Source organism: Dermacentor silvarum, chromosome 3 (assembly GCF_013339745.2).
Source record: "Dermacentor silvarum isolate Dsil-2018 chromosome 3, BIME_Dsil_1.4, whole genome shotgun sequence".
Taxonomy (NCBI): domain Eukaryota; kingdom Metazoa; phylum Arthropoda; class Arachnida; order Ixodida; family Ixodidae; genus Dermacentor; species Dermacentor silvarum.
This window is the reverse complement of record NC_051156.1, coordinates 56,093,593-56,121,200: the sequence shown is the minus strand read 5'-3', so window position 1 is coordinate 56,121,200 and position 27,608 is coordinate 56,093,593. Positions and strand designations below refer to the sequence as shown.

At 47.9% G+C, this 27,608-nt stretch overlaps 1 protein-coding gene across 1 annotated transcript in view; it reads left to right on the top strand.

Moving 5' to 3' along the window:
- The window catches only part of LOC119444367 (fatty acid synthase-like), a 296,692-nt gene that overhangs the window by 185,739 nt on the left and 83,345 nt on the right, over window positions 1-27,608 (top strand). Inside the window, exons 17-19 of the mRNA XM_049663302.1 lie at window positions 35-189; window positions 9,933-10,142; window positions 26,623-26,952. Coding sequence (XP_049519259.1) covers window positions 35-189; window positions 9,933-10,142; window positions 26,623-26,952 — 695 coding nt within the window. The remainder of the gene's footprint in view (window positions 1-34; window positions 190-9,932; window positions 10,143-26,622; window positions 26,953-27,608) is intronic.

The following is a 27,608-nucleotide window of genomic DNA, read 5'->3' as shown; positions in this document are numbered from 1 at the left end:
GAGCCATTTCCCGATTGGGGTTTCTTTTTTCCAGGTGCATACTCAGAATAGGCATGGAGGAGTCGAAACCGATCGTCGACTTCAGTCCAGACAACCAATTGTACAACACTTTACTCAAGCAGGACCTAGTAATGAACGTCTACAGAGACGGGCAGTGGGGATCCTACCATGATACGAGCAGCATATTTCGTAAGTGACTAGCTTTCGATGTTTTTGCTGTTTCTAGTACAGACTGAGTACTTGACATCTGCTCATTTTATTCGCGCAGAAGAGCGGAATTGCTGCATTATGGGCACGCGATTATGGACATGATTATGGGGACACGCAATACAGTACGTTATTTGATTGATATAATTTATATCTCTGTATATCGAAAAAAAAGCAGTTGCCACACTTGGTACCTAGGCTGAGCACCTGCGCTTCGTAGTGATTTTATTTAACCAAGGTAAAAATTGGGGTGCTAGAACACCCTTGCGTTATAATAAGTCCAGTGTAGCGAGTTTCCAATCTGTTGACGTGGGCCTCGCTGTCAACAAACGCATTGAACTCACTACTTCAGTTTAAAATTTGGTAAAGTCGCGATAAATGTAGGGTGAGTGGTATTGGTTATTACGGTATCACCTGAGAGCAAGACCTAATACGATACTACTACATAAACTTAGACGAAAACCCGAAGCCTTCTCTCTGACGTCAACTTGATACCCTGTATCTGTAAACAGCCATTCGATCCCATTAAGCTTGTTTTGAGCTGTTCAGATGGATACGTGAGTAGATATGGCCATATCAAGAACCACGAGCATACGCACCGCATGTTTGCTTCATGAGAAATAGTAATGAACAGTTATTATTTAGTTCATTGGTTGTGACCTTAGGAGCACCTTAGGAGGTTACCTAACCTCCTAAGGTTACCTTAGGAGCAAATATATATATATATATATATATATATATATATATATATATATATATATATATACATTTTGTTGATATGCTTGAGGCTTCCTTATCATTTTATTCAATATGCTTAATGGTACTTGAATTGTTTATAAGTACACAGGTCTCATGTCTTTACGTCATCCTTTAACGGAACTGTTCGCACATGCAAATAGAGCTCTTCTTAATGCGTAGCATTCTTTTGCTAGGTGCCAGGGGTAATTTACTGCTCCATTCCGTTCGGTACTTCGGGTTTCGGGGGTCCTAATAACCCCTAGCGCCATCTAGGCTTGAATATGTGAAATGGCAAACTTCTGTGCATATCCCGCCACCTACTTGTGGGCCCACGAGCCTCCGACGCGATGTTTTGTCAGAAAGTCGCCACGAGCTGGAACACATACGCGCAAAGCCCGAACCATGGAATTTCATATAATAAATACTACAGCGAACCCTGGCGCCAGTGTCTACAGGAGCTGCAAGCGGGTGGTTGTAGCCAACGTTGCTAGACTAGGTTCAGTTTGCAAAATTCTGCGACAGCGTGGACCCGCCACCAATCTCGTGGCGCTGCTGTCGCTGTTTGCTCGGTCAGCACGCCGCCGACGGGCCAGGTAAGCACTGTCCGCTGCTGTTCACGTGGTTTGGCTGTGTTCATACATGCGTGTTTTGTTGCAGTCTCGGTGCCTTTTGCGACACTCTTGTGTGTGTTGGATGCCTTGTGCATTTTGAACAGCTTACGGCCTATATCATCAAATTTTATTTGGTGACCCCAATACGTTTTTGTGTGCGGTTCCTGCAGCGAGAACTTGCCTTGAATGTGCAAGTCTGCTCGCAAGCGAGCAAATCTCACGTAAGTTTGAGCATTGCACTTGTGAATGTGGCGCTCTGATGAAACAAAATAGTGCTAGCTTCACTTTTGTTCATCACGAAATAAAGTTCTGAGAGTGAGCAAGAGAGTGTGCCTTTGATTTACTGCTACTATATTGAAAGACGTGCACCGATTGGCCTGCTGGCTGCTGCAAATGCTGATTAGTAGCAACTATTAGTACTAATCAATTAATTAATTAGTACTAATACTTGTTACTAATCAGCAGTTGGAGCGCTTACTAGGCCGAATGGTTAATGAATTATTTACCGTTAATAGTTGCTGCTAATCAGCATTTGTAGGGTACAGGAGGCCACACGGTTAATCAGTGATATAATTAATTAACCGACTAGCCTGATGACCGCTACAACTGCTAATAATAGCAACAATCAGTACTAAATAATAATTTCAATAATCAACCAATTGGCCTGCTGACCGCTAGAACTGCTGCTCAGGAACACTTAGTACTAATTAATGAATGATTCAACCAATTCGCGTGCTGACCTCTACAACTGCTTCTCAGTAGCAACTATTCGTACTAAATATTTAATTAATAATGAATTACTCAGTAACAGCTGACTAGAAGTGTTCAGCCGACAGCCAGGGATGCTGGGACCAGTGGCGTATCTAGGTCGTCTGGTACCCGGAGCCCATAGGTCTTCTATCACCCCCCTAACCCCCCCGCCCCCCTCCGGCTGTAGTCAGGAAGGCGAGGACGTAAAAAATGAGGCAGCTTGCACTTGTGCAAAGCTGAAGAAACAGCGTACCTGGTGGTCTACCAAGCTTTACGACGTTTTGCTAAGTTTTTGGCATGTATTACAACGCTATGCCAAGATTTTACCCAGTTTTGCACTCGTATTTTGCTGTTGCTCTGACGAAGATTCACCAGCACGGTCATTCGGGTTTTACCGCAGCCATTGCATTCGTTCGCGAGCAGCGGTGAGACGGGCTTCCCGTCGAGCAACTTCTTCCTCGGGGGTTACGCACTCTTTCGGCCGACCCATGTTTTAGGCGTCTCAAACGATGTTCTCGGCGCAGAGACACTAGACAATGTGCCGACGTCACGGCGTCACGGAGCTTTATACGTAGGCCGAGAACGATGCGGCGCGCAGTGGCGTCATGGCTTTTTTTTTCTCTGCCTACACGGCTGTGGAAGCTTGGCGATGTGCGGGAAGCGGCGGTGCAGCACGGCTGCAGCGTCAGAGCTTGGCGTAGTGCGGCGCGGCTAGGAGAAGCGATGCCGAAGTCGGAGCGGTGACGTCACGACACCTGTGCGAAGCTCCGCGAAGCCACGCGCAGCTGTGGCAAGTGGTTGCTAGGCAATGCAGTGACGTCATAACGCGCCGGAGTTTCCGCGACCCATTTGTAGCCGAACCTCGAGCTTAAACGGCTATGCTGTTAAAATTGCTGGGGATGGGGGTGGGGTGATGTTTCAGCACAGCACAGCCGCCTTGGATACCCCCCCCTCCTCTTCTCCTTCGTTCCCTGATATCGCGAATGTTGCAGATATGCACCGATTTATTTTCTGCACTAAATAACAGAGGGCGCTGCACTGATAACTTGTGAGAAGCGCATTTGCACATGTGCTGTCAGAATGTAAGGAGTGGCAGCCAATAGAGATGCGGTATCGTAGAAAATATGGGTCACAAGTCACAAAAATATTTTAATTAAGTTTTCATTAGCGATTTTAGAGGCAATATCACATATAAAACATTGAAGCCGGAGAGTCATATGTTGATCAACAGCGACTTCACAAAAATCGTCGTAGGTACTACTGCGTGCAGTATATTGGCTGTGGGCAGCCCTGAAGCCATACGAAAATTAAATTGCCTGTCAGTGAGGCTGATCTTCCAATCCTTTAGAAACGGCCACCTGCTTCCCTGCTGAGTGGGCGCTGATGCTATCACAATTATGAGTTCTCTTCATTCTGATCAATAAAGCCTTTCTTTATTTGCTGCTACTGGCAAATGTGATTATCCGAGCTGCGGTACAGCCACAAGATTGGAAACGCAACAGAGCGCGCTCCGCGTCGATTACTGGCGTCACCATGCAAAAAAACAACAATGAAAGGCCGCTATAAAGCCCGTGCCCGCGAACGCTTGAGCTACTGTTTGACTGCACTTGCAATGGAGATAGAGAGATCAACGTCACTGGTGCACTATTTCATATGGCTTTCGGTACTGCCATACTGGGCCGCCCGCAATGCCAACGTACTGCAGGCTCTAGCACCCAAGACGATCTTGTTTAGAGAAGTTTTTGTTGAGTTAATAATATGACTTTTGGTGAAGTACGTAACTGCAATGCTTCCTCTATACTTAAGCAGTTATTTAAGGTATCGTTATTAATTATCTCCCATGTTTTACACGATAACGAGTTCCTAATGGTCACAAAGACACATAAACTGATAGAATATCGGGAAATATCCTTACAGAATTTACCTTTTCTTATAAAATTCCGTGCCGCGAAATCAAGACACTCTATTTGTGACATGAATACACAACAAGAACACAATGATAAAGAGACTGTTAGCTCAGACTAGGAGACTGTTTTTATTCAATACCGCGAAACTGATGCAAAATTAATATAAACAATACAAAACTGATAAATGGAACACTATACATACTGACCTCACACAAACCATGGGGGGACATTGAGCGTTTTACACTAAAGCATAATGACCGGTAAGGACTCATATCCTTCAGAAGCTCTTTTTCCGACACTTTAATTACAGTAGTAAAGTTAATATTTTTTACATGTTCTTTTTTCTATGGTCAGTATCGCCAAGTTTGATAGCCTTTCATCACTCATGGTGTAGCGCAGACACCTTTTGCTCAGCTTTAACTTGGAAAAGTTCCTTTCGCTTGATGCAACTGACACAGAGATCGTGAGGAACGAGCGAAAGATAACAGTAATGATATGGGAGGGACTCAAAGAAGTTCCATTAGGCGAGAAATTCCAGGAACTGTTGTGAGCTCAATAGTCCTCGTGGCATAGAGGTGCCTTCCGGTGGCCTTGGGGTGCCTTCGTAACCGGGGATCTCTGTGACGATTCCATCGCCTGAAAATTCGTCATATTTTTCAGTAAGACTCGACGTCAACATTTAAAACGTTTCCACAGTTTCAAACATCATGGACACAGGCTCAGTGACGCTAAAAACCAATGTCACCTTCTCCATAGCCTTGCAGCGGGTGTCCAACTCTCTGTCGAAACGATCAAGGCATTCAAACATTACCCTTCTGGTCTGTTCTGTTAAGATCAGGCCAGCGTCCTTTGATCTTTCTCCTGGCATCTTATTGCGATATCTAACCCATTTTTGCATCTCAATCCCCATTTCCTCACATTTTGCCGTGGCTTACGCGATGACATTTTCCAAACTTCAACGCGCAGCTCTTCCAGGAAAATCCTTAGCGATTGAGTCTTAGCGACTGAGTCAAGCTTCAGGGTGCAGTGCTGGAGGCTGATTCCTGCAGTCTGCAAGTACTTATGGGTTTCATTGACTTCCTGTAGGACCTCCGACCAGAAGATACAGAAAACTTAGAAAAGTCGCATACAGCAGCAGCCAAACTCCATGCACCCCTCCGTGTGTCCATGTTAAACTTGGCTTCCCGCGGTGCTTGCAGCGTCGAGATTATCTGCTGGTGGCTCCTTCCTGCTGCACGCACTGCCTTGTAGTCAGCGCTCCACCTCGTCTGGCTGAGATTTTTGACTGTCAGTGCCAGGCCAGAACCCTTCAGTAGTTTCCATCGTTGACGCCACCACGAGAGAAAAGCTTGTACATAATATCCAAAGTTCGAAAAAGCGTCACGCATGCGCTGACACTTTCAAATGAATGCACGCCGCAAAGGTGCAGGGCACAAACACGGTTCAATTGACTTCTTTGATCCTGGCCTGCACGCAACCGTGAACCCCGGTCATTATTGCTGCATTGTCGCACCCTTGGCTGCGGCAAAAGCTTATGTGCAATCCGCCGTCTTCGAGTTGCTTGAGAATACGTTTTGTAATCTCAGCAGCAGTTTTTCCTTCCATCGGAAAAAACCCCATGAATGATTCTTTTACTGTGACTTCGCGGTAATTGAAGCACGCGTATCTTATTGCTTGACACATTTGGTCCACGTGCGAAACGTATGGTGTGCTGTCGAACAAAATGCCAAAATATTGTCGTAGTACAACGCCTACAGAAGACAGGAAGACGTTCTTCAAGAGCAGCAGCACAATCAGTTCAAGGCAAGACAGAACAGAGACACGTATTCTTCGTCGTCCAAAATCCCACTTACCCACTTGACGGAGTCCGTTAATATGTCGTCGTTGTCGTCTGTCTAGAGCACACGCGTAAATATTTAGCCTCCTTGATTTTTTAACAATTTTGCTCTTTACGTGTCTGCCCAAGAGTTGGGTAAACTCATTCTGCGTCTGACGCGACAAGTATGACGTAGCCCATCCGTGGGAAGGGATGGCAGTCTTAACACTTGTGAAATGTTCCTTCAAAATCGTGTCGTGATTCGCAAGAAATTCCACGAGTTCAAGACAATTGCCCCTGTTGTCCGACTTCATGTTTTCTCTGTGCCCGCGGAGTGGAAGGTTCATATTCGCCAGAAATAAGGCTACGTCCAGAAGACGGTGAAGTGTGTCTCTCCCGCGTCTTCTCTCCGTCGCCTTCTCTCATTTCAAGGCCACGTCCAGTGCTCGGTCATGCTTGAGAGTGATGTCCATTGTCATCCATCGCTCGTAGCAGGACATGTGTGACTATGACCACTCGTGTACCACTACCCTAGGGTTCAACTTCCACCAGGAGTTGAACCCGGAGACGGAGCAGGCTACCTGCAGCTTTTCCTTCTCCGAAGAGTTTGCAGCAGAAACAGTAAATCAAATTGACTTTGAGTACACCATTCAGGTGGTCAGAACTTGGCTGCCACCTGCGGATGTTTTGTAGAACCGAGACTTCGTTAAATGCGGCCTTACGTTTTACTGCGCCATAATTTTGTCATATACCGGGGATTGGGCCATCCTTATTATGTATTCGTTCACTTCCTCTTCTCACTAGACTTACTCTGACAGTCATCTGGGACGGGTATGTGCCACGCACGGATGTCAGAGTACATGTCATCTGTAAGTACACCCATCGTATTTCTGTAGATCGATAATGCGTGAGCATCAGTGTCTTGAGATGACGTCACAGGGTCCTCGCTCTGTGAATTTCTTAGCCCTAACATTGTGCAATTATTACATTGGATGTTGATAAAGCTGCGGCCGACAATTATGCGGTACTACACATCTCGTAGATCGGGCACATGAGCACGGGCTGCTGGTGACCGGAGCATTCTTTACCATTTACGCCCAGTCAAGCCGGCGGAAAGAGTTATATATGTCTTCAGACTTATATGACAACACCCCCCCCCCAACTGGCCCTCACGCCCCTCCCTCCCCGTTACTACGCCACTGTCTGGGGCCCTGGACTAAGAACGCCAACAGCGCACTCCGTGGACGCGCACCAGCATTATCACAGCTCAGTAAAGTGTTTTCAATCAACCTGCTAAACGCGAGGCTATGCAAACATTTAAAAAGGCATCGGTGACAACACTTGTTACGTTCGTAAGTTGCGAATTCGGAGTACCCGAGCGCCTTCGCAACGCTGCGCTCTCGCCATCTGGCAGCAAACCAAGGCACAGAGGCACCCGCGATATATGGCGCCTGCGGAGAGTTGGTAACACTTCTAACGCACAACGCAGCTATCGACAGATTTCCTTAGGAACCGAGTCATTTTGCCCACGAAGGCAAAAGGTGAAGTCGGTGTTGTTCCGGTTACCTGCCAACGGAATAGTACGTGCCGAAATGGAAGTAGTACGGCAGCATCGGTCATAAATACAGTCTGGTGCCTTCGGTGGATTAGATTGGTTTTCTCGCGGCTGCAGCAACCTTCGGCTGCACCGTCCGAAGAGAACGAGTCTTGAATCCTTGAAGGTCTTGGTGATGCCCGGATGTACTTTACCATGAAGGCCAACTCTAGTAAAGGTTTAAGGGAAGTTGCCGGGCTTTTCTGAGAGCATGACCTTGCTCTTGTTCTGGCCGATAAAGAGGGCGGCTTAAGGTGCTTCCTGGGACTTCGTTCAGAGAAAAAACAAAGGCTGCAGTAAGTAAGAACTTGAAGCTTTCAACCCAGGTACGATCTAAGGTCAAAACCAGGGCAAGTTCTACGCTTAAGGACTTTAACCTGGATAACATGGTAAAGCAGGCACCGAGGAGTATGTTCAACACACTTTCTATCGTTTTTACAGCCAAGACCAACAAGGAGTCTTGGCCACTCCGGGCTATTGTAACAAAAAGAGTAACATGGAAGGAATATCTCAACAAGTTTCCACAGACACATCTGAGGACACTGATGCCAGTTGATCCTCACAAGGTTAGCGGCTATGATTTTCTGGTTGAAGAGCTAAAGGCTGGCATTCCAGATGCCAACCGCGCTTTTTCCATTGATGTCGAAGACCTGTTCTACGCGGTGCCGCACGATGGGGGGGGGGGGGGGGAGGACTTTTTGGTGCTATTAGGCAACTCATTGACCTTGCAGATGCCGTTGATTTCCGGTACTCTTGTGGTGTGTCTTCAGATACCTTTGTAGAGCTGCTGAGTTTTTACCTCCATTCGACAATTGTGTCTTTTGCTGACCAATTGTATGTCCAGAAGAAAGGCATATGCATTGGGTCCAGTGTTGCTCCAGGACTTTGGGAAACTTTCCGTGTTATTTCTGACCGTGCGCTGAAGCTTAACCTGACTGATCCTTCAATTTTGAGAATCTTCAGATATGTAGACGATCCTTATTCATGCTAAAACTTTCACAGGACGACGGCCTTGCAGAAGTGGTTCTTTAGATTTTGTCCGTCTTTTCCAGTTGCTCAAATCAGTTCAAATTCACTCACGAGCTTCTGCATAATGGGTGAATCCATTTTTTAGATTTAAAGTTAGGTTTTTCTTCCGCTGGCCATGCTTGCTGGGCGTTCTAGCCCAGGTCGAAAAAGGCATTGCTGTCTTTCGATTCATCCCATTCAAAGCTTATGAAAGGGTGTATAGCTTCATCATGTTTCGGATCAGTGCTTTTAAATCATGTCACCACAAGCAGTTTTCAAGTTTTCAACTTCAAGTGGGGCGTCTGGAAAAGGCCGGCCTTTCCGAGTTCTATTTTGCTTTCAATTGCCGAATCACTGTTTGGTAAGTTCGGAAAAAGGAAAATAAACCATCAATATCTAATGAACAGGCTAATAGTAAGAATTTCGTAGTACTTCCCTACATACATCAGGTTTCCCATATTCTTAAAATATTTCTAGTAAATATGGGATTGATGTCCTTTCAGCACCTTGTACACTTTAGAAGTTGTGCAGCATGGTGGTAAGAGGAAAGGCAGGCTCGGCCTCCTGTGAAATGAAGCGTACAAAGCCGCATGTGCCTGCTTGACACGTGTCATATATAAGATTACACTTACGTGCGGCAGATGTTATATTTGCCAAACAGGTAGGGTGCTCTACAAACCGATACCTACTCTACTGTGGGAGCAGCCGTGTATTTTAGCCTGACACCACCACCAAGGACACTTCGGAGGCAATACAAGCTTCGCTTGAAAAAATGTCTTCACCAGAAATATCTTAGCAGATCATTTTGAGAAAGGTAGGAAATCGCCATAATATTATCATGGCACAGTTATCCAAGCACGCGCACTAAGAGGCAGCGAAATGAAGACGATGAAGGTGCACCTCGGACGGCAGATCATTAGATCAAACATCTATATTAGCACAGCGGATTAACACGGGTGATACTAGCCCAACTCATCGGCGGCCTGATCGAGTGTCCACGACTGAACGTTACGCAATTTAGAAAGAAGTCTACAAGATGCTCGAAAAGGAGATCGTCGGGCTTACCCTGTTCTCCTCGTAAAAAAAGTATAACAGCTTAAAGCAAAATCAGAGATGATCGAGCCAAGCGTCTGCGACACTTGGCGTGGAATGACCCTTCTTCTGAAGTTTTGGGTTTTAGGCGAGCCAACATAATATTTTTACGCATGTCCTCAGTAGTTATATCGATGGTGACATTGAGTGCGCATAAACAATTGCACTTTCGGTCCTATGCCATTTTCTGCCCTCTCTCTTGTGCGTAGGTGGCCCCCAGACGATCGCCACGGAGCTCGCCTTCCTCAACGTGCAGACGCGGGGCGACCTGTCCAGTCTCCAGTGGTACGAGTCGCCATTGCGTTACGCTAGCCCATCCAGTCGCAGCAACAGAGTCCTCTGCACAGTGTACTACGCTCCGCTCAACTTCAGGGACGTCATGATCGCCACTGGAAAGCTGCCGCCCGACGCGCTGCCAAGTACGTCTGCCTAATAGACATAACCATAATTTCGGCACCGCAGGATTACGACTACTGTTGCTGTCGAGAAACCGCGCCGTGCTCGGTATAACGTCATATCGCTCGTGGTTTTCTGTGTGCTCGCTTAAAGGCCATTAATGCGATTTGATTAACGCCACGCTCCACAGATGGCTGCAGTGGTCAATGTTTTTCCCCAGGACGCTCAACACAGGGCAATATAGGTGCGTGACGTTAATTAGGAGTCTAATGGCAACAGTACGCAATCTTTCAAATATAATACAGTGAAATAATAATTGATCCAATATAAAAATACGAGGTTTAACGTCCCAATATTGAACGCAGCACAAAATAGGTGGTGTGAAAATGTGCACTTCGCTGCAGCAAGACGTGCTACGCATATTAAATAGAAGAGCACAGAGCAGTCAGCATGGCATAAAATGATGATCTCGTCGCAGCTAAACTATATGATGGTTAAAAACGTGGACTTGAAGGCACAGCGTACAGCTCTCGAAGACACTAATAAACTTGCGAGAACGTCGACCGATCGATAATACGGTTAGCGACATATCGCGGAGGGCAGCTAGGAAAGTTCTGACGGCAGGCTCACGCGCACAGGACTATCCTATTTTACGAGCATTATGTGCCAGACTGTCCCGTGAAAGTGAGCAGAGCCCCTGCTTTTTATCCACTTCCAACAGACAATGAAATGCGCGCACACGCTTCTGCGCGGACGTCGCCTAAAATAAATGGCTGCAGAGACCTTATACGCGGATAAAGAGCAGAGGATATGCTGACCGCATTCTAATAACGTATCAGAGCATGCTCAGAAACAACAACCCTATGCGCGTGCGCCTACCCTCGCTACTTTCACAGATGCGCTACGGCGCTGACCGACTTGCCAATCAACGCTCCCGCCAAATAAATGAAATACTTGAGAGCTGTTATTTCTTTCACAAGCACGTCAGTTGGCACAAATCATTGATCACTGCATGCATTAAAAAACAGTGTACAGGAAGCTTGCACTTTCGTGACGGTTATTAGTGAGTTATCTAGCTTGCAGCACTGTACACTGTGCATGATGGTATTCTAAAGGTACATATACCTGCGATCTTTGCTCTCAATTTTGGTAAAAACGGCGCACACATAACCCTTCCTGGCCATGCTCCTTTAAGTTCGAAGTTAGCACCGATATTATGAACCTATAAATTAAAGTCTATAGTGTTTCATCTGTAAACAAATCAATAACGTTTTGAACGAGGGATGGTTGCTTGGGCTAGTTGGTAATTCATGGTAAAAACGACATACAGTGCGAAAGACAAGCACTGACAGAGACGAAAAACACTGCGCTGACTTCCAACAATATTTTATTGTCGTTGCCACATCATATATATATATATATATATATATATATATATATATATATATATACATACAAGAGGGCGCATGCGCAGAAAATGAAAGTCGTTCACAAAAAAGATTTCTCTAACGGCAAGTCATTGGTACTTAGTATATGGTCACGTGAAAAAACACATTACTAACACTATCTGTTTAGATATAGGTCATTTAGATATAGATATAGCTCATCATGATCGCAATATGCAAGGTCACCTGCAGCGTCGGGAGTTTTAGAGATCTTTAAGAAAGAGCTGCAGCCTTTGGAACTTACGCACGTGCTTCCCATGAATAATTCCTTACCTTTACTAGATCTCAGGCTGAGCCTTTCTAACAAACATGTATGCTGGTTCTTCGAACCTAGGAGAAGAAAGCCACTCTTGCCCTTTAATTCGGCACACTCAAAGCTCGTTAAACGAGGTATTATACATTTATGCTTAGTTAATAGCCTCAATAAATCATGCCCTCACGGCATGCAACATAGTTTTGCCACACGGTTGGTCGCCTTTCTTGTGCTGGATACCCTATGGTCTTAATTTCAGCCATAGCAGAACAGCTTCTTAAGAGCACCAAACTTGATGAAGCCGCTGAGTCACGGAGCCAGCCGGTGGAAAGGCGCCGGTTCGCAGTGCTCTCGTATGTTCACGATGTCTACCATAGGCCAAGAACACCGCAAATCCACGAAGTGAATGATGATGAGTGGGCGAAGCACCGGGGGATCATTTGGGTAACCGTGAATCCGCCCTAGATTACCCACTCGAACATGCAAATGAGTGACAGCACATGTGTACAGTATATACAATGTTGTTTTATTGGTAGTATATGGTATTGAGATGCGGACTTCGTTTTCCCTTCATTAAGACTGCCTTGTGATCCGTGCAGCAGCACGGCGACGCCGGCAAGCGGACCCAGAGGCGGCGAGAGCGCGGGAAGCGGCGGCAAAACGCCGAAAGCGTTCTCTACCTGAGGTTGGTGGGGCTGATGCTCGGTTCAAGTGGGATCTTCGCGAGCCCTAAGCTCCGAGTCCGCTTGTCGGCGTTGCCGTACTGCTGCAGCTTTCGAGCCCTCATCTCCGGGTCCGCTTGCCGGCGTTGCCATTTTGCTGCAGCTTCTCGTGCCTTAGACTCCGGGTCCGCTAGTTGTCTGCCTCGCCGTGCCCCATGAGCTTTCCGAGTCCTCGACTCCACTTGCAGTTGAGCCGCCACTCACGCCTTTTCATCTATAGCGGGTGCACCGTTATCAGAAGCGACCGTCATCATCGATGGCCGAAGAGAGAAAGAGAGCGCGCGTCGGAAACGAACGCTCTTGTGCACCGCGGCGCCCCTAGCGGATTCCATGCACGCCAGAGCTACGGACGACGACGACTACGATGAGGGGGGGACAAGGCTCGGCCCTAAGGTCCTTCGCCCTTAAAAGATTGGGCAGCGTCCAGGAATCACTGTAGTTTTCTCAGCCCCGGAAAAGCTGGCAAGGCTCTGTAAACGTGTCAATGCGCCTAAATCACGTCAGAGTTATTGCTCTGTAATGCACAGAAAACGTTTGTGACATGCGCAACTAATGTGGTTTACCAGATTCCCCTGTTTTGCGGCAGTAAATATGTTGGACAGACCGGCAGGTGCCTAAATGATCGCTTAAGAGAGCACTACAACAACGTTCATAACACTGTACAAGGCCACTTAGGCATCCATTGCCGGGATTGCGGCTGCGTCGGCTGCGAGCCCCTCTTTGAAGATACGGAAATTTTAGCAAGACACAGCTCACAGTTCACACGGGAAATAATATAAGCAGATTTCATTAGGAAACTGTGCAGTTTGTGTGTTAGTGCCCCTCTATCGCGTTGACATCTAGTGAAGTCATATATCTTAACACATAGTGAAAGTAGTGTGTGTGTTTTTTTTCACGTGACCATATACTAAGCGCCAATGATTTGCTGTTAGAGCACCCCATTTTTTGACCGCCTTTCATTTTCTGCGCATGCCCCCTTTTGTATATGCACAGGATGTGGCAATGGGAATAAAATATTGTTGAAAGTCAGCGCAGTGTTTGTCGTCTCTGTCAGTCCTTGTCTTTCGGCATGTACGTCGTTTTTACCAGAAACGGTTTTTTAAACGCTGTTTATCATCGCCCCAAATGTTTCCGAATCAAAACAAGCGTAAACTTGCCAGTGGAGAGATTTAAAGCTAAGGGAATATTCTTTGTGGGCCTTTATTGGAGACCTGCCTCCAACAAAACCTGCACAGTCATCCTTATTTCAAACATAGGAAGACCCACATCTCTTTATTTCTTCAGCAAGGCCTAACCTAGCTTTGACTGATTTCAATCAAGTTGATTTGGGCCACTGGAACTCTACATGAACGCCAAATAGTACATCAAAAACCATGAATTTCGTAAAGTTCGCAGAATAATTAGAAAAAAGCGGATGACTTCGAGAAAGTTTGGAAAGTCGTTTTTACGTGGTACTAAGCTTATTTTACCACCATATTCTGACCTTCAACATCATCAGTACCCGATTTGGTGTCTGACAAGTTAATGGATGTTGGAACACTGCGAATATATTTTTTCACCAATATATCACGTAACTAAAGTTTGCCCACCACTTAGCAGCTATGGTGTTGCACTGCTAAGCCCGAGGACGCTGGATCAAATCCCGACCGCGGCAGCCGAATTTCTATGGGGGCAAAATGCAAGAACGCCGGTGTCCCGTGCATTGGGGGCACGTTAAAGATTGTCCTGGTGGTACAAAATTAATCCGGAGTCCCTCACTACCGCGTGCCTTATAATAAAATTATGGCTTTTGCACGTAAAACCGAATAATTCAATTAGATGCAACAAAAGTTTCTAGAAACATCAACATCATGGTTTTCGCTATCACGTGAGTTAATTACACCATCACGTGGCCAGTAATACAGCTTTAATGTCTCCTCTGCGTTCGGCTGTATTACGATTTAAAATTAGTCAGCTCGTCCAAGGCCGTAAGGACGTATGTTTCCACCAGAGAGACCATGTTCAGGCGTCAATAATATCACTTTCGAGCAATAACCTGGCTCCATATCAGCTTATTACGTTAGAATTGGCGTCTAAATATGCACTCAATACAACTTTCCTGTATTTGTTACAACATATGCCTGAGGTATTCAATACGTCTGGTCCTTGCTGCAATGAACAATCCAGAAGGCCCTCAAAAACAAATGGCTGTGAGGCCCTAGAAAAGCAGCAGCAACTGCTAACTCATTTTAATTAGTAAGTGAATAAATATATTCAACCATTTTTGAAATGTCTATTTCTAATAGCAACACAACATTTCCCAATTTTAGTGTACAGAAGTATCGAATTTTTATAACCGTGAGAGACATTCAAATGAAGCGGGAAATGTGTTCCCTGCTGGCGTTTAAAGAGCAAGGTCCAGGGCTCATATACACTTAGAGGAAAGAGAATAAATGCGCTTGGTGTCTTGGAATACTGAGTATTGAATAAGTTTTATTATGGGCGCTAATGGGGCGAAAATTAGACTCTCCTCCAGCTTTGGCCGATCGAGGCTTCTGAAGTGCAGAAGTGGGTTGAAAAATATTGTCGCAAGATGCGAAGAACGGCACACAGAACGACGGTGGTGCGACAACAAACAGAGGCTCTGTATTCAAGGCCCACCAATAATTGTCCGCGCCAACTTGATCTTCTTCCGAGAGAGATATGCTTGCGCTCGTGTCCCTCCCTTCATTGTCTTCTTTAGTCGTGACATTGCCTCCCTTCTACGAAAGCATCGTCCCGATGCTTTATCGTGACGACGCCAGGATCTGTCCACGCGTATGATGCAGTGATTTCATTTGGACAAATAAGGCTTCGTCCGGACGACTTGCACATTCTCCGGTTTATGCCGTCGACGCCTTGAGGAATGTGGACCATCGGAAACGACTTCATAGTTGACATCAGAGAGACGTCGTATGACTTTATACGGACCCAAGTACCGCCTCAGTAGTTTCTCTGAAATGCCACGACGGCGAACAGGAGTCCAGACCCAAACTCTCTCTCCAGACTTTTAGGAGACTCTTCGGTGGTGAAGGTTATAGCGCCCTGCATCGTACTCCTGCTGCCGACGAATACGTATACATGCAAGTTGTCGTGCTTCTTCAGCACGATGAGTGATGTAGTCAGCATCAGTTTCGACGCCATCGCATCCATGTTCATGCAGCAAGATTGCGAGAGCATGGTTGTGACATCGCGACCGTGGTGAAGGCGGAACGGTGTCATCCTCGTTGTCTCTTGCTGAGCCGTATTGTATGCAAAGGTGACATATGGCATTATCTCGTCCCAGTTTTTATGATCCACATCAACATACATGCAAAGCATATCCGCAAGTGTCTTATTGAAGCGCTCCGTGAGTCCATTCGTTTGCGGATGGTACGCCGTTGCCTGCCGATGAGATGTGCCACTAAGTCTTAAAACTGTGCCCAATAGCTCGGCTGTGAATGCAGTCCCTCTGTCAGTTATTAATACTGTGGGGGCGACATTCTCTATAAAAAATCGAGCTGCTTCACTGCCCGTTCCCCGCGACAGAGCTTTGGTTTCGGCGTAGCGCGTGAGATAGTCCGTGGCTACGATAATCCATCGGCGACCCGCAGCAGAAGTTGAAAATGGGCCTAGCATATCCATTCCGACTTGTGCAAATGGAGTTCTGGGTACTTCGATAGGATGGAGGAAGCCTGCTAGTTTGACGGCTGGCACTTTCCGCCGCTGGCAATCAAAGCATGTGCGGACGTACTGTTGAACGGTCGACGTCAATCTTTGCCAGTAATACTTTTGTCTCACTCTGCAGAGCGTTCGTGTGAAGCCCAAATGGCCGGATGTTGCTTCATCATGGCATGCCTGCAATATTTCATTCCTGAGAGATGGTGGGACGACGAGCAAATAGGGGCTGCCGTTCGGAGAAAAGTTCACTTTATAGAGGACGTCGTTGCGTAAGCAAAACGATGGAAGTCTTCTTCTAAAACGTTTTGGCAGATTAGAAGTGCGACCTTCCAGGAAGCTAATAATGGGCTCCAATTCTGGGTCTTCGCGTTGCTGCTGTGCAAGCGTAGTCGTGTTGACAACCGCAACAAGTGCTGTTGCGTCGTCATCTTCTGTACTTGCAGGTTCGAATGGGGCACGAGAAAGGCAGTCGGCGTCCGTAGGCCACTTTCCCGACTTGTACACAATAGTCATGTCGAACTCTTGAAGTTTAAAGCCCCAACCAGACGTACGCGTTGGAACGCGTCCGCAGGCGCCGTGCGCCTGAGAGAGATTGTGGTTGTGAGGAGGAAGAGGCGCTATTTTGTGCCTCTTCCTCTTCACAACCACAATCTCTCTCAGGCGCACGGCGCCGGCGGACGCGTTCCAACGCGTACGTCTGGTTGGGGCTTAAGGCTCCAGCGCGCCAATCGTCCTGATGGGTCATTTACGTTCGTCAGCCAGCAAAGTGAGTGGTGGTCACTGACAATATCAAACGAGCGGCCGTACAAATATGGGCGAAATTTGATCACCGCCCAAACCACCGCAAGACACTCTTTTTCTGTGGTGGAATAATTTTATTCTGTGCGGGAAAAGCTTCTACTTGCATAAGCTATTACTTTTTCAGCGCCATCTTGCCGCTGTACAAGTACAGCTCCTAAGCCGATATTGTTCGCATCGGTATGAACTGCCGTGAGGCGTCTTCATCGAAGTGTCCCAAGACCGGTGGATTTTAAAGGCACTGCCGTAGCACGTCGAATGCTTTCTGCTGATCTTCATCCCATACGAATGCTTCGTCTTCTATGGTGAGGCGTGTCAACGGCGACGCAATGCGTGAAAAGTTCTTATTAAAACGCCGGTAATATGCGCATAAGCCTAAAAATTGTCTCAATGCCTTTTTGTCGGATGGCACAGGAAAATGTTCAACGGCAGCTATCTTTTCCGGATCAGGCCATACCCCCTCATTAGTGACAACATGGCCTAGAAAAAGAAGCTCTTCGAAGCCAAAATGGCATTTTTCCGGCTCAAGCGTGACACCGGCGAACCGTATGGCTTGAAAAACAGCACGTAGTCGCATCAAGTGCTCGTCAAATGTCGCAGAGGATACAATCACATCGTCTAGATATACTAAGCACGTTTTCCACTTGAGTCCTGATAAAACGGTGTTCATTAGACACTGAAATGTTGCCGGCGCGGAGCACAAGCCGACGGGAAGTCCCCTAAATTCATAGAGGCCATCAGGTGTCACGAATGCTGTTTTCTCGCGGTCTCTTTCGTCGACTTCTATTTGCCAATAGCCGCTTCTTAGATACATCGACGAGAAATAGCGTGCATGCCGTAGTCTATCGAGAGAATCGTCTATGCGGGGTAGCGGGTAAACGTCCTTCTTAGTGACCTGGTTGAGTTTGCGGTAGTCGGCGCAGAAGCGCAAGCTGCCATCCTTCTTTTTGACTAACACTACCGCCGATGCCCAAGGACTTTTCGACGGCTGAATAACGTCATCTTGAATCATTTTCTGTACCTGGTTTTCTATCGCTTCCCGTTCTCGCGCTGCCACCCGGTATGGGTCTGGCCGTTTCGTCTGTAATAATTCGATGTTTGGTCAGTGGCATTTGGCCAACTTTGGACGTCGAAGAGAAACAGTTCCGAAACTCATCAATAAGCTCAAGGAGTATTTCTTTCTGTTTAGGTAGCAAACTTGGGCCGACATCAATCGTTAGAGGCACGTTCGGTAGACCGGGGGAATCGTCTTGTTCAACAGTCATGCAGTCGGTAACCTCATTCAGCTCTTCCACGTACGCGACTGCCATACCTCTTGTAAGATGCCGGCTTTCAGGGCTAAAGTTTGTTAGTAGGACGTCCGTCTATCCGCGTGTAATGTCAACTACACCTCTTGCAACTGATACACCATGACTAAACAGCAGACCACGAATTTGTTCGGCGATCATGTTAGAGCACTTTGGCGAGTCGCATGTTACAGGCACAAGAGCGCTTGAGTGCGGACGGTCACATTGTCATCGAAAATACGTAAATGCTCACGTCGCTGATCGTCACAGGGTACGGCCAAATCTACATTCATCCAAAACGTGACCGACCTGTCCGGAATGTTTAGAATAGCGCCGTATTCGTGCACGAAATCCATTCCCAGTATCACGTCTCTGCAGCACTCCAGCAATATAATGAAAGTTGCAACAAACGTCGAGCTACCAATATCAATTCTGGCCGTGCATTTGTCTGTAGGGGTCATCAATTGACCTCCCGCCGTTCTTATGTGGGGACCAGTCCATGATGTCTTGACTTTATTAAGGCTATCGGAGAGTTGCTCGCTAATTATTGAGAAATCGGCCCCAGTATCTACTAATGCGGTTACTGGGTGTCCGTCTATGAAAACAGTGAGGTCGGCACTTACGACTTCCCTTGGGGTCGGCAGAGGCATATTGTCCGATTGCACAGATAGTGTTGGGGGTGTTGAAGCATTTCGACGGTCGGCAACCTCCTCCCCCCCCCCTCCCAAAGGTCGCTTCTGTGAGTTTCCCCGACGAGGGCTAGGGGACCTGCCGCCCCTGACTACATCGGCGTAACTGCGACCTTGCGGCGAAGAGCTCGGCGCAGGTGACCAGCGGGTTCGACGAGTGAATGGATGTCCTTGTGGAGCAACATCGTCACAGTAGCACCTGCTTTCGAAGCGAACTCGAAGAAAGGTGGGTGGGAAGCTCTGGTATCCGGGGTCACGATACAGGCAAAAACGGTAAACGTGGCAGGCTTCTCCACAATGAAAGCACAAAGGACGGCGGTCGACGGTGCGCCACATTTCCGAACTGCGAACAAATGGTCGACTTGTGGGCGTCCTCTGTGTCCAAGCTGCCTGCGGAGGGAAGTAGGCCAATGTTTCCACAGGTACAGTAGGTTGCGTGGTCAGTGGCTGCGCGTTGTACGGCGGGGATGGCGGCTCGTTCAAAGGACGAGCCATTGGTGATGAGTTGTAGGCTGCTGCTGGAGGAGAACGACGAACAGCTGATGCGTAGCTCAGAGACCGTTGGTCCGGTAGGGATTCGGGCAACTAGAATGCCTGCCTGATTTTTTGTCGCACAACCTCTGCGACAGAAGCCGCGACTGACTCCTGCGGGGTCACAAGGAGGTTGCGAATCTCTTCACAAACAACCTCCCGGATGAGCTCACGAAGCGAATACTCATTGCCGGCAGCCAGAGCAGAAACCTTGCTCGAGGCGTTGCTTGGGCGATCGAATGGTCGGCAACGTTGTTGCAGTGCTCGTTTGATGGACATAGCGTCCGAGATGAATTCCGCAATGGTTTCCGGTGGGTTGCGAAGAAGACCGGCGAAAAGTAGTTCCTTGACGCCTCGCATCAGATGGCGGATTTTCTTGGCTTCCGGCATCTCTGGGTCAGCGTGGCAGAACAGACGGGTCATGTCCTCCGCAAACATGGCGACGCTTTCATTCGGTTTCAGGATGCGCGACTCGATTAGTTGGTGGGCAGAATCGCGACGATTGTTGTTTGCGAAGGTGGTGGAAAGCTGCTGTCGAAACTCATTCCAGGAAGTCAGTGTGGCTTCCCGGTTCTCGTACCACGTACGAGCGCTGTCCGCCAGAGCGAAGTAGACGCATGAGAGTTTTTCTTCTGCAGTCCACCGATCCGCCTTGGTGACTCGCTCGTATTGCACGAGTCAATCTTCGACGTCCTCGTAAACATCACCATGGAATGTATCGGGAAGCTGATGATGCTGCAGAGTCACCTGAGAAGGTCCGGCGGTTGCCATCTCGTTAGGTAGAGGTCCGGTTGGTGGGGAATTCTCCAAGAAGGTTACCTCCGGGATGAGGCCCCGCAGTCGGCGACTGTAGCGGTGGACAGAAGTGTCCACTGTAGGAACTGATTGCGGGTTTGAACTGGGCGTTGCACTCCGCACAAGAGTTCCGGGCATCAGGGAGTACCCAGTACTTCCACCAGTGTCGCAAGATGCGAAGAACGGCACACAGAACGACGGTGGTGCGACAGCAAACACAGGCTCTATATTCAAGGCCCAACAATAATTGTCCGCGCCAACTTTATCTTCTTCGGAGAGAGAGATGCTTGCGCTCATGTCCCTCCCTTCATTGTCTTCTTTAGTTGTGACAATATATATTTGGGAACAAACTGCACCCGTGCGCTTCTAAGCACCAGTGAGTTGGACATTGAGTGTGAAAATTGAGATATGATGGTGGGTCATTCGATGCCAAGTGTCCCAGACGCGGCGGTCGGCCATCGCAGATTTGTCTGAGAAAATGTGTGGCTGTTCGCTGTATCACACGAAGCATCGTGGCCAAAAATTCATCAAGAAAAAAGTTCCCGTGCAGTGGTGGCCTCTCAAATATCGTTCGCTTTTATTAAACTGTACATGATACGTAAATTTATTTAAAATTTACAATTTAAATATATATATATATATATATATATATATATATATATAAAACGGTGGGTCCACAAATCGTCAGTGCCCAAGCGAGTCTCTGAAAGATTAAATCACGCTCACACCTTGTAGAAGCTTGCGCGTGCGCGATGTCTGCAGTGTGCAACCCAAGTGAAGTCCACTGCGCCGCGTCTACAACTGTGACCGCGGCTTCCCATACTGCGTGTTTCATGCCCTTTCTGTTCGTTGTTGCTCGTAGTGGCCGGCGACTAGGAAAGGCGCGGCGGCACCGTTCTGTCAAGAGAGAACGGCGTCTACTTCCGTCGTTTGTAGTCTCCAGGATTTCGTAGGCGCGTGCGCGTTTGTACTCGCCATCTGACGCTACTGGCGCCTCCACGGCGCCTGAAGGGAGATGAACAATAATTAAACAAGTGGTGACCGTGCTACAATGACATTTAGTTACAGCCAGGCGATCATAAATCAACTACGGCCATAAGCCCAATGCTACCCACAATGACGTGAAAACCAAATATTTTTTGCGCTGTCCACTCGCCGGTAAGAATTTTCACCCTTCCAGAAAAATACACGCGCGTCCCTTGCTCTCTATCAGAGCTCCATGTCAGTCTTGTCGAGATTAACTGCGCCGATTCGAAATTTTACAGCGAAGCTGTTACGGGTTCCCTCTTCGATGGTCGCGTGCGGCAATAGAAAAAAAAGTCTCATTGGCCGTATGCTGTATGTGCGAGTGAAAGCGCCTGAGGGCGAAGGACGCGCGTTTCACTGGGAGCGAACCCACGGTGGAGAGCAAACGCGACTTCTGTGCGAGTGAAAGCGAGCGAGGGCGAGGGATGCACGCTTTCACGGGGAGGAACGCACGGCGAGAGCAAACGCGACTTATGGGCGAGTGAAGCGCGCTAGGGCGAAGGACGCGCGTTTCACTGGGAGCGAACCCACGGCGGAGAGCAAACGCGACTTATGTGCGAGTGAAAGCGCGCGAGGGCGAGGGACGCGCGCTTTCACGGGGAGTAACGCACGGCGAGAGCAAACGCGACTTATGGGCGAGTGAAAGCCCCTGAGGGCGAAGGACGCGCGTTTCACTGGGAGCGAACCCACGGTGGAGAGAAAACGCGACTTATGTGCGAGTAAAAGCGAGCGAGGGCGAGGGACGCGCGCTTTCATGGGGAGTAACGCACGGCGAGAGCAAACGCGACTTATGTGCGAGTGAAAGCGCGCGAGGGCGAGGGACGCGCGCTTTCACGGGGAGTAACGCACGGCGAGAGCAAACGCGACTTATGGGCGAGTGAAAGCGCGCGAGGGCGAAGGACGCGCGTTTCACTGGGAGCGAACCCACGGCGGAGAGCAACCGCACTTATGTGCGAGTGAAAGCGCGCGAGGGCGAGGGACGCGCGCTTTCACGGGGAGTAACGCAAGGCGAGAGCAAACGCGACTGCCCAGTGGAAGGAGAGCGGTGGGCGAGGACGGCATCGAGGCACCCTAGACTGTGCGTGTGCGCCCGCTCTCCCACTTCGGCGCATGCGTGCAGCCTGCCGGCCTCTGCCGCCTGTGCCGCCGACTCTCTCTGTGTTCCCGCCCGCCTCTCCCCTAAAGGCCCGTTTATAGTCCGACGTTCCCGGCGCGCGGGCCAGCGTCGTTTGCGGCCGGTCACGCTACGCCGGTTACGCTGCGCCAGGCGAAACGCTATAGGGCAAGATATAGTCCGGCGTAACGCGCGCGCGCGGCCACGCGTGGCGCGGTTAAGCAACGCAGGTGAAAAGTGCACAATGTACAGTCCGGCGTCACGGCGTAGCCGGCGTGCCTAAAGTCCCTATATAAGAAAAGTACCGCCATCTACTCTTTCCTCCGCCGCCTCTACTCCTAAAGCGCGTGCTTTTTTCTTTACTTTTTGCTTGCGAAAGCCAAGTCGACGGTGGCGCACCTAGAAAGTCGACGTTGAAGCTTTCATGCCGGGCGCGCGCCGCCGCCGCCGCCGGCGACTGCGGCTGCGCAGAGGACTTTCAGAAAACATGGCTCTGTGGCAAAAAAAAAGAAAATATAAAGAAGTGAAAAGCGCGCGCTATCATCGTCCAATCGGATATACAGGAGAGAGAGAAGCGGCGTTTATCAAAGGATGGCGGTACTTTTATATATCCTGCTTCCCGATGGTGCTCTAAGCCTTTCCTGGAGCACACAAATAACCGTCGTCAATCATCGATTATCAGTTTAGCGCTCGAGAATCTGCACGCCTCCTTAAGTATTGCGCCAGGGGAACAGCATGTTAGAGCTGCAGTCGTCAGGGCTATAAAATAAGTGGTAGAAGAAATACGCAGACATCATGCAAAGAGACTGATCTTAAAGAGGAGAACTCGGAGGGCCCACAGCAATCAGAAGCCACAGGTGTTGAATGTATCAATGAAGCGCTCATTGCAGTAGGGGAGAGCCCTCTTGTACTCAGGAGAGAGTGGAGACGGAAGGCACCGAACGGGGAGAAAAGCATGTGCACGTATATTGACCTCCCTCAGCCATCGACATCTGCGATGCAGAAATACGAGCATTTCAAATTAAGTGTATGTCTCATCTAAAGGTTAAAAAAGAAATTTGCCGATGCAGCTAGTAAGCAGAAGAAATTAGAAATCATGACCCTGGTACCAGATTCTTGGTCCAGAGAAGAGATCATTAATTTCTTTGGGGCCTCTGGAACAGCAAGTGCCTGAGGCGCAGAAGGTGAGGTCAGACTCTGGGCTACTCAGTACTTCACCTAGAAAAACGGGCCGTCTAATAAATGAACAAGTAAAGTGCTCAGTGAGGCAGTTGTATGAAGACGAGTTGGTTTCTTACTGTCTTGCGGAAAAAAAGGACGTGCCACGCGGCCAACAAGAACGCCTGCTGCTTCTGAAACTAAAGGAAATGCATTGTGAGTTTAAAAAGACTTCTGGATTAAACTGCGGCTTTTCTACATTGGTAAATTTGAGGCCTCCGCACTGTGTTTTGGCAGGTGGAAGCGAAACGCACACTGTCTGTGTATTCGTTGAACACCAGAACTTCAAGAAGGTGCTCCATGCATGTGTTCCTTCAATGTAGGGGTCTTGAAGGAACCATGGAAGAACTGCTCGCCACTACAGTGTGTGCACTGAAGAACGGAAACTGCGCACTCGTTAAGTGTGCCAGCTGCCCAGGAACGCATAAGGCAGAGGCTCTGCTGCGGAACTCATTACCTCTTAACAAAGTGGGTGTGGAGCATTAGAAGTGCAACAATGGGTGAAAGGCAAGCGGTGCTTGCTCGAAACAATTCTGCTGACTCCGGACGCGTTTTGCGAAAAGTTTTTGAAGATGGTGAAGGAGATGAAGACGCAACACTATGCCAGCAAACAGCAGGGTCTATATTGACCAAAGCTCAAGTGCAGCCTACCAGAACAGGAAGCAAACATTTTGATGGAAATCGCTGAAGATTGCAGCTTGTAGTGCAAGATGCCCCGCATTCGTATCACTATGTGAACACGCAAGCCACAATCCACCCATTTTTGTCCCAATTTCCCCCACAAGGAACCACTCCTAAGAAAATTTCGGTAAAAACTGACGGTCTGGAGCATCATTGTATTGCCATGAACACATTTTAGCGCTATTCCGCACATCGACGAATGGCATGCCTAAAATTACGAAGACTCACTATTTCTCAGACGGTGCACCCTCACAATATACAAATAGAAAAAAACATCGCCAACCCTTGCCACTATGTTGAAGCTTTTTGGCATTTCTGCTGGATGGAACTTTTTCGCTACTTCGCACGGGAAGAGTGCTTGCGACGGTGTCGGGGGGGGGGGGGGGAGGGGACCATAAGACATCTGGAAACAAGGGCAAACTTCCAAGGCCATATAAGGAAACAATATTGGCGCCAGCCCAGCTATTCACATGGGCAGAGAGCAACGTCAGAAACATCTCATACTTTTGGTTGGCGAGCAAGAGGTTTCGAGAACAGAGAACTGGACTGGCACAAAGGCTCAGCAAGGCGTCTCCTTTTAAAGGCACATGCAAGTTTCACTTCGAGCAAAGTTCAGCCTACATTGCTCTCGCGGGAATAACGTCGTATTCAACGAAATACTTCACCGAAGTGTTGGGGTAGTTTTCGATTAAATAAGGCTCCCTTCTTGAGTGAGAAAATTTCACTTGGGCGCCAGAAACTCGCCACTGAAATCTTGGTATCCTACAGACATATTCTTATCTTATGTGTTACATAACAGCACTCTAGCTGTGCTTGTTGTCACAAGCTTATATTTGGAGGAGTCGCACCTGTTCCCTTTGACTGATATTTCAGATATGTTTATTCATTTACCTGCGTATCGCAGTTCTTTGGATGTCCCTTTAGGGCGATGCACCAACATTACCCGAAGCTGTTCTCCGACATTTATATTTCTCGTTGGGCCTGCCAAGCATGCTCACATTCTAACGTAAATTCAGTACTTGCAACCCTGACATCAAGGCTACAAGAAATTCACGCCCTCACCAGCCGCTGACAAACACCTCCTAAGTTGCCGCCGTGTGTGCCGAGAGTCACTTGCAAGAGCCACCACGTACTGTGCGGCAAAGTGGCAACGGAGCATTGCCGCGTACGTACGGAAGGCCAACTTCAAAAAAATGTTTCTTTCCCTAGAAGTAAATTTTATTTGATAAGACTTTCCTCAGTGCTTTTCTATAGTATCACAATTTTTTTCGAGAAGATTGAAGCATATTCCGTCCATAACCATTTTATACCAAAATATACGTTCTTGAAAATCACAAAGATTACATAGATTGGTCAGGGAGAGTGCGAGTTCGATAAATAAATTGTGGACACTGTAGTTTTTTTTGAGAATATGTAATACGCAGTGGAACACAAAAATTTCGGCATTGTTGTAATTGAATGTCTAAATATTGCCTCTTAAAGGCGCACGCGAAGTTTCGAGGTTTAACATACAAATATAAATTTTCAATAAATTTATGTATTATGCACACTTTATTAAAAGCAAATAAAACTTGAGAGGACACCACGGCACGGAAAAAGTTTTCTTCGGAAAGTTCGCGGCTACAATAGTCCATGTGGTACAGAAAACAGCCACAAATCTTATCAGCCAAATATGCGATGGTCGAGTGCCATGTCGGGCACACTTAGCATGGAATGACCCTGGTGCCTTGCAGTCTCTGGGTCTGTTGGTGTCTGCACTTAGTAAAATAAATTTGACATTGTAATGCTGCAAAAATAACTCGTTGCGCTCCAGAGTAGCGCATGAAGTATGCACGTTTTCAGTGGGGCTACCGGCGATATTCGGTCATTGAAAGTCAGCCCTAAGAATATTTCTATAACATAGTTGCTAGAGGAGGCGTAGCAGTAAAGGTGCGCAACCATGACATTTCCTCTGCTTCTGGCATAGCAGAAGTTTAGAAGACAGTACAGATTGATATGGTTTCGCGTCCTAAATCTACGCTTGACCTAGCAGGGACGCCGCAGCAGAGGGTCCTGTACTATATGTTTGACCGCCAACTGTTTTATTTGCAGCTAAATCTGAGGACGCAAAGGTTTTTTCTTACACTTCGCCCCCTATGGAAATTTGTCCGCCGAACTAAAGACGCCATTATGGCTATGTGACCATGACAATGTAGTGCTGAGTAGTGTATTTTCTTACTGTCCATAATCGAAGAATACTGCGTTTGTTTTGCGCTCTTTATCCGCAGGTGACCAAGCCGACTACGAGTGCCTTCTGGGTCTAGAGTTCTCAGGACGTGACCCTCAAGGTCGCCGAGTCATGGGTTTTGTGGAAAGTCAGGGCATGGCTACAGTTGTGTCGGCAGATACGGAATACCTGCTGGAGGTGCCTGAAACCTGGACCCTCGAGGAGGCCTCAACTGTCCCTGTAGTTTACATGACTGCCTACCTGGCTCTGCTTGTGCGCGGAAATATGCTTCCAGGAGAGTCGCTGCTCGTTCACTCGGGAAGTGGCGGTGTCGGGCAAGCAGCTATCTCTATCGCTTTGGCAATGGGGTGCACCGTTTTCACCACCGTCGGTAAGGGCGAAGTTCTCGTGTAAGCTTGACAAGTCACACGCAGTGATCTCTCTGGTGTGGAAAGAAACAAATGGAGGCAACAGCATAACCGTTCTACGCTTCAATTAGTATTATAAACAAAATAGGCATGACAGGTATACACAGCTACTCCTGATGAAACTGCAGGCTCGTTCGCGCCTTAGTTCTCAATGTAGAGTTGCGTAGTAGACTCATTTTACTACAACATTTGTGGGAATTCTCTGTTTCTTTGCAATAAATAAGCAGGCGACGGGCACTTTAGATTTACTGCACACGTAAGAGACAGGGGCTCCTCAAAGCGGTGGTATAAATTAATGTAAATGCAACGTCATATGCTACCACTACCCGAAATTTCCGCGCGAACCAGCAAGTTCTTGTGCTTGAGCAGGCGCGTATGTGGGCTCAGCTTGTTCCCATATCGCACCTTTTATTCAAAGGTCGCTCATCGTTATGAACACCTCGCAAGTCCTATGCGCCAGCCGTCGTCCAGCAATATGCGGCGCGTAGAACATAATAATGGTACATGCCACTGGTTAATATGGCACTTCGACTCGGATTGTAGCGATGCGGACGCCGCTTTAATTTCGATGGAACCAGAGGGAGCCTTGTTGATTTGAACGTTTCACAGCCGATCTGTA